Source organism: Eublepharis macularius, chromosome 4 (genome assembly GCF_028583425.1).
Source record: "Eublepharis macularius isolate TG4126 chromosome 4, MPM_Emac_v1.0, whole genome shotgun sequence".
NCBI lineage: Eukaryota > Metazoa > Chordata > Lepidosauria > Squamata > Eublepharidae > Eublepharis > Eublepharis macularius.
The window spans coordinates 188,335,293-188,341,292 of record NC_072793.1 but is presented as its reverse complement, the minus strand read 5'-3'; the positions used below and the strand labels follow the sequence as shown (position 1 = coordinate 188,341,292).

At 59.9% G+C, this 6,000-nt stretch overlaps 1 protein-coding gene across 6 annotated transcripts in view; it reads right to left on the bottom strand.

Moving 5' to 3' along the window:
- Positions 1-6,000, bottom strand: part of SYNGAP1 (synaptic Ras GTPase activating protein 1) — a 74,172-nt gene continuing 68,172 nt past the window's right edge. For 2 of the 6 annotated variants that reach the window (XM_054977782.1, XM_054977783.1), the window contains exons 16-18: positions 5,776-5,876; positions 3,914-3,996; positions 1-1,844 (exon numbers count right to left, since the gene is read on the bottom strand). In XM_054977782.1, coding sequence (XP_054833757.1) covers positions 1,689-1,844; positions 3,914-3,996; positions 5,776-5,876 — 340 coding nt within the window. In that variant the 3' untranslated portion in view covers positions 1-1,688. The remainder of the gene's footprint in view (positions 1,845-3,913; positions 3,997-5,775; positions 5,877-6,000) is intronic. The other 4 variants (XM_054977784.1, XM_054977781.1, XR_008596886.1 and 1 more) reach the window with 3 other exon arrangements.

Sequence of the window (6,000 nt, the reverse complement as noted above, 5' to 3'; positions counted from 1 at the left end):
ACCACACACTCCAGAAAAAATGAGAAAAAATAAATTTGACATAAAATAAACTCGAGAGCTTGAGAGCGAGAGCGAGAGCACGTTTGTGAGGGGGGCCCAAAGTGGTGTTGTGGCCCAGGACGCTCACAACCTGAACTCCCTTTAGAAGGTAGGAAATATGTACAGCAGATTGAGGTCCAGACAGTTTTTCTTATGTACAGTACAAATCCCGCGGTACTTACACCTGGGGTGGTCCACGGGAGCAGGCAGCGGGGAGGGGGCAAGACTCGGGGGGGGGGGAGAGCCGGTGGTCAAGGGATTTCACATATGTACAAACTTTTATATAATAGTAATAATAATAGTAATAATAATAATTCAGCATCATAATAATACGTATAAATATCTACGGTGCCCGCCTGAGCCACCGTCACTGTCCAGGGTGGGGGAGTGAAAGGGAAGGGGGGGGAAGAAAGGGGGGAGCGAGAGCAGAAGAGACCTTACTAAAGTAATCTGGGTCAGAGAGGGCAAAAATGGCCAGTGGGAAGCAGACAGAGAGAAGGGGGGTGGGGGAGAAGATGCACCAGAAATAGCAAGAAAGAACAGCCACAAGAGATCACCACAGCGCCCAACACTTTCACCCAGCTGGAGCTCAGGAACCAAAGCACGACGGACGGACGGACGGACGGCGAGCGAGCACCACACGAGTGGGGGGGGGTCAGTCCCCTTTCCCTTTGCTTCTCTCTGGCAGGCGTGGGGCAGGCCCCCCCCCCACACCCCACCCTGCCCTGAGCGCCCTGCGGCCGGGCAGTTCTAAAATGGCTTCTTTGAGATAGTTTGACAGCCCCTCCCCAGAAACCGAGGCTGAGGCTGGGGGCAGCTTGAGAACAGGAAGGAAAACGAAAGAGCAAAAGTGTGGATCCCCCTGCCCTGCCCTGCCCCGCCCCCACGGAGGGAAACAGAATTATGTCTATATAGAATCAGAATCCAGAATCATATCCAGAAAGAAATGGGCGGCGGGGGCAGGGGGGGCACTGTACACAGCAGGCAAAGCCCTTTGTCAGAGGATAGTAGAGAGCGCAGAATGAGGGGAAGGAGCATGGTGGGGACACAGCTTTGCCGTGCCGGGGCTGCATCAGGCCCGGGCTGCAAGAAGCCTCCCCCGTCTGATCCAACCCCCCCCCACGGGCAACGGGGGGCAAGGAAGGGCAGGCCAGGCCTGGGGTGGGGATGGAGGGGAGGGCCAGCCCCTAACCTTTCATGGCAGCTGCCTGAAGCTAGCACATCCCAAGGGAACGGGGACCAGCCTGCCCCTGGAGGCAAAGCTTTTCTTCCCAGCAGCAGCCGCAAGGAGGGTTGCGGGGTAAAAGGGGGGGAAGGCAGGGCTGGGCCCCCTCCTGCTGCCTCAAAAAGTGTCATGGCTGCCTTGGTGGGGGGGGGAGGGGATGCCACTCCTGAGAAATATTTGGGGAGGAAGGAAGGAGGCCCCCGAGTGTGCTTCGGAGAGGGGAAGAAGGTGCTCCAGCACTGGGTCAGGCGTGGGAATGAACGGGTTAAGATTGTCATCTGTGTCCTGCTAAAAAACACCCTGAAAATGCATCCGGACCCTTCCCCGGCCCCTGCGCGTGGCTCCTTCTGGACCAGCCCCCCCCCCACCACACCCCACGGCACCCTCTTGCTGGGGGGAGTGGGGTGAGGCAGGGGGGCGGTCGCTAGTGCTCAGACGCGGTGTTGCGAAACTCTCCATTTTCCGTGATCTGGAGTCGCGGGGGCGGAGGCGGTTGCGCGGGTAGGATCCCGTTCCAGGGCTGGGCCATAGCGACGCTCAGACGCGGGTTTGCTGCACCCACGGCGGAAAGCTGCCTCTCCTGCAACACAGCCAGAGGGGGGGAGAGAGCGCCACTTATTTATTAACGTTGAGGGGGCAGCGCTCGCAAGGCACCCTGGCCCCCACGCGGGACTCGTTCCCACCTGGCCCGGGCACTGCACTGGAAGCACGGACGTTAGGCAGGGACCACTCTGTCTGTCACCCTGCCACCTCCCTGAAGCAGAACCCGAGGCAGCAGCCGGGCTTCAGGAGCTCCTGGGGCCGGGGCCACCTACCCCATTCCCAGCAGGCTGGGGCGGGCACGAGGGTTAATGCTCCTGGGGGGGGGGGCTTAAATGCTGGGAGGCACCAGAAGACGGGTGCGGAGCTACACCTCCTCCCACCTCCTTCCCCAACTGCCCCAGCTCCTCTCCACTGAAAGGAGCCGGGTGTTCCCAGGCCACCCCCCGAGGAAGCAGGCGCAGCCCTCCTGCAGGGGGAAGATACATCCAAGAGGGCGTCCCCCGACATGTCTGAATGAAGCAGGCAGGCCTTCAGACCCTGCTTTGAACCTGGGAGTCAGATTCACACACAGAGAAATCAGCTGGGAACCTTGGGGAGGGAGGCTATCAGCTTCCTATGGCCATTCCCTGGTGGGCAGCCCAGCCCTCGCTCATGACCAACCTGCTGTGCCCCAGTCACCTCAGCGCCCGTGGGGCTTACCTGACCGCTCTGAGGCTGCCCAGGGGAGCTCTGGGTCAGGTGAGGATCCCAGTCTTTCTGGGCACGGGATTTGGCCTGGGAGATGAGGCTTTTGCTTGCCTGCTGCACATGGACACCTCTCTTCCCCACAAAGTACACACATGCTCCAGGGAAGAAGCTCTGCTGTGCATGAATGGAGGAGCTCCCTCAGGCAAGCTTTGGGGGTCTCTGAGCCACAGTCCCTGCGCAAGCCTCTGCCAAGGGGGAGCTGGGAGCAGCGCTCAAGGGTGTCCGTCTACAGACCCAGACACACCCTGTGCCGGAGTTGGACAGGAGGAGAGCGAGAGCCCCTCAAGGTCAGCCTGGGGTCAAACCACCCACCCCACTGCTCTGAGATGCCGTGGCCCTTTGGGGAGAGCCGAGCAGGGAGAAGCCATGGAGCTGCAGAAAGCAAGGGGCTTCCAGGGCCCTCAGCAGGGTCTGCCCCGAGTCCCGGGCCCCAACGTTCTCCCCACGTTCTCCCCACCAGCACTAACCTTTCAGTGCCAGCTGTCCACTTATTTGCAACCAACCCCGCCACCATGCCTGGGAGCAATCAGGAACCCCTCCTTTGCAGGCAGGCGCGTCCTCCCGGTCCCCCCTCCCTCCCCCGTCTAATGAAGCATTTATATTCTGCTTTTCTTAAAACCACGACAGTGTCCAAATCTGTCCCCTCAAGCAGACACACACACATGCACAAGCATGTCTTCACTCTTTTTGCAGCATCAAGCAACGATTGCTCACAAGGAGACAGACGCTGGCGCCTGGGTGGAATGCGGTGCGGACAGGCACAAGATGGAGGGGCAGTGATGCTGGAGGCGGGGGAAGGCTGGGACCACACTGGGGAGAAAGACCGGGGGGTGGGGGGCACTGGAAATGACCCCTCTGGGCCCCCCCTCCACTTCCCCTTGAAGATTCTTGCCCTTTGGCCTGTGGGCGGGGGGGGGGGGGAGGAGGCTGTATCATGGAAGATGCCGAATCTCACAAATGAGGGAGGGGAAAGCCAGTCGCTCCTTGCAAGAAGCAGGGGAGAGACATGAGACTGGTGGGAGGGGAGGGAGAAGGAAGGGGCCCTTTCTGAATGTGGCCGCTGCCCCTCCGTAAGAGGAATATTCATTCACAGATCTGTGTGTGTGTGTGTGTGTGTGTGAGAGGGGCCTACACCCAAGCCCTTGAACAGCGCAGAACGCACTTCCAAGAAGTGCTCCCAAAGACCACCATGCCCCTCGCCCTCCTGGAGGGGTGGTCATAAAGCCCCTTGGCTCAGACACAGGGAGGCCAGCCCCCAACCCCCCTCCCCCACAGTAGGCAGTGTCCAAGGAGGAGGAGGGAGGGGCTACTCTACTGGGAGGGAAAGGGAGGGAGGGAGGGGGCGTGTGCAGGACCCACCTGGTCTGCTACCGAACGGCGAGGGTGCCCCCGATCCCTCCATGTGACATAAGCAGAGTCATACAGAGTTACCTGATGAACAGCTAGGATGAAACGGAGAAAACACAAGGGTCAAGGCCCCGTGGGGATCAGGCACTGCAGGCCAGGGGACGGAACGAGGGACTTGCTCCTCCATAGAGCCAGGAGAGCCCCCTCCCTCCCTCCCTCCCACCCACCCCTGTCCTGTTTAAAGCTGAGCAGAGGGGGGGGGAGGGCAGCCTCAGGGGCTGCACTGCTACCTGTGGGGCTGAGAGTCCCTGACCCTGACCCTGGACCCACCCTGCCAAAGCCCAAACTGGCCACTATCAGCAGCGGGTGGGGTAGCCTGCCGCAGCAGCCCTCTGCCTCCCTGCTCAGCCAGGGGCCTTTTCTCCTCTTGCTCAGGAGCTGGGAGGAGGGCTGGTGGGTCAAGGCAGCCTGGCAGGCACCCACGACACCACAGAGGCAAAGGGACGGCTTGCCCTCAGCGGCCCCTTCAAATGCCTGTGCTGGGCGGGGCCAGTCCTCGGGGACAGACCTGCAGGGATTGGCCCCAGCTGGTCACAGAGGGCCAGAGCTGCAGGCACCTTGGCCTCACCCCCTTCCCTCCGTCCCTACCACGGCTCCACTTGGGCAGGAAACACAGAGGGGGCTGCCTGCACGGTCCCGGATGCTACTGAGAGCTGCGTTTCCCCCTGCTCCCTCGCAGCACTGGGCTGCCTTCTGGGCACCTCCCAGGTTTCCCACCCTTCCTGCAATCATCTCCCAGCCTGCCTGTTTTGCTGCTGCAGAGAGTCCATACCTATGTGGCCTCCCCCACGTGGGCACCCTTTCCCCTGCCCTGGCCCCCGTGGAGGTCATTCTCTCCTCCCACTCCCCACCAGACGGTATATAAATAGGTGGCTGACACATCATTATAGTGTTATAACATTAGGATGGTCTACTCCCTGCTGTCATTTTCAAGTAGTTTCTTGGGAGAAATAATTTTGAATTTTTCTGAATAGATAAATATTTTTAATAGTAAGTCTCTAGCTCTTTTTGCTGCAGTGATATGTCTTTCCCCTTATGTCTCCACAATGAAGGGGGCTAGAGACAGACATTTTAACTGAAAGCTGAGCATTCAGAGAAGAGAATGCATTGCTATAATGGTATAACACTATAATGATAATTGCAGATTTTTTAAAAAGTGTCCACATTGTGGGGTTTAGCCACCATTGGGGAGCAGCAAAGGGGAAATGCAGGGAAAGTGCAGTGGGAGCCCCTCCAGCCTAAAGTCTTGGAGCCATTTTTCCAGTGGACAGCAGCCCTCCCTCCCCTGCTGCTGTTTGGAAACAGAAGGGAAAGTAATCGGGTGGGGCAAGGGAGGCGTTTGTAAGGCAAATTTGCATTCTAGCCTTTGCATTATAACCCCAGTGGGAGCTCTGTGTGTGGACGCGCCCTGCGCTTCCCTCCCGAGGCAAGCCCAGCCCTCTCCACTCTGGGCAACCTGCTGCAGAGAGGATTTTCACTGGGCTCACGGTAAACAGCTCCTTCTGACACCGCTGGAGAAGCCAAAGGTTTCCTCCTCTTATGGCCTCCTTGCATGCCCCTGTGGCCTCAGCCCACCACGGCCCCACAGCCTCTTCTTGGAGCCCAGGCCAGGGAAGACTGGGACAGGGGGCCCTCTCCTCACTAGCTGGCGATGAGAGCGGGTCTGGACCCCGGGGCGTCTCTCCCTCCCAGGCCCAGCCCCGCACAAAAGCAGACAGAAGCACAGCGAGGCATGCGCAGACAGGCAGACGACAGGGCAGGGGGTGGGATGGCCATGGAGACATGGAATAGAACAATGACATTGTCATTTCCACCTGAGCGTCGAGCAGTCGTTTCCGCGTTTCGGAGGCGTCGAGGGCGGCCGAGTGATCCCTGCGCAGCTCCTCCTCCACCAGCATCAACCTGCAGGGACAGGCTTCACTGGAGTCAATCCGGGCCCCCCCACCCAGCAGGCAGGCGGCGGGAGCCGGGGCCGCCAGCAGCTGCGGGAAGGGGGGCTCCCAAGGCGGGGCCACAGAGGGGCCGGACCCTCACCCCCC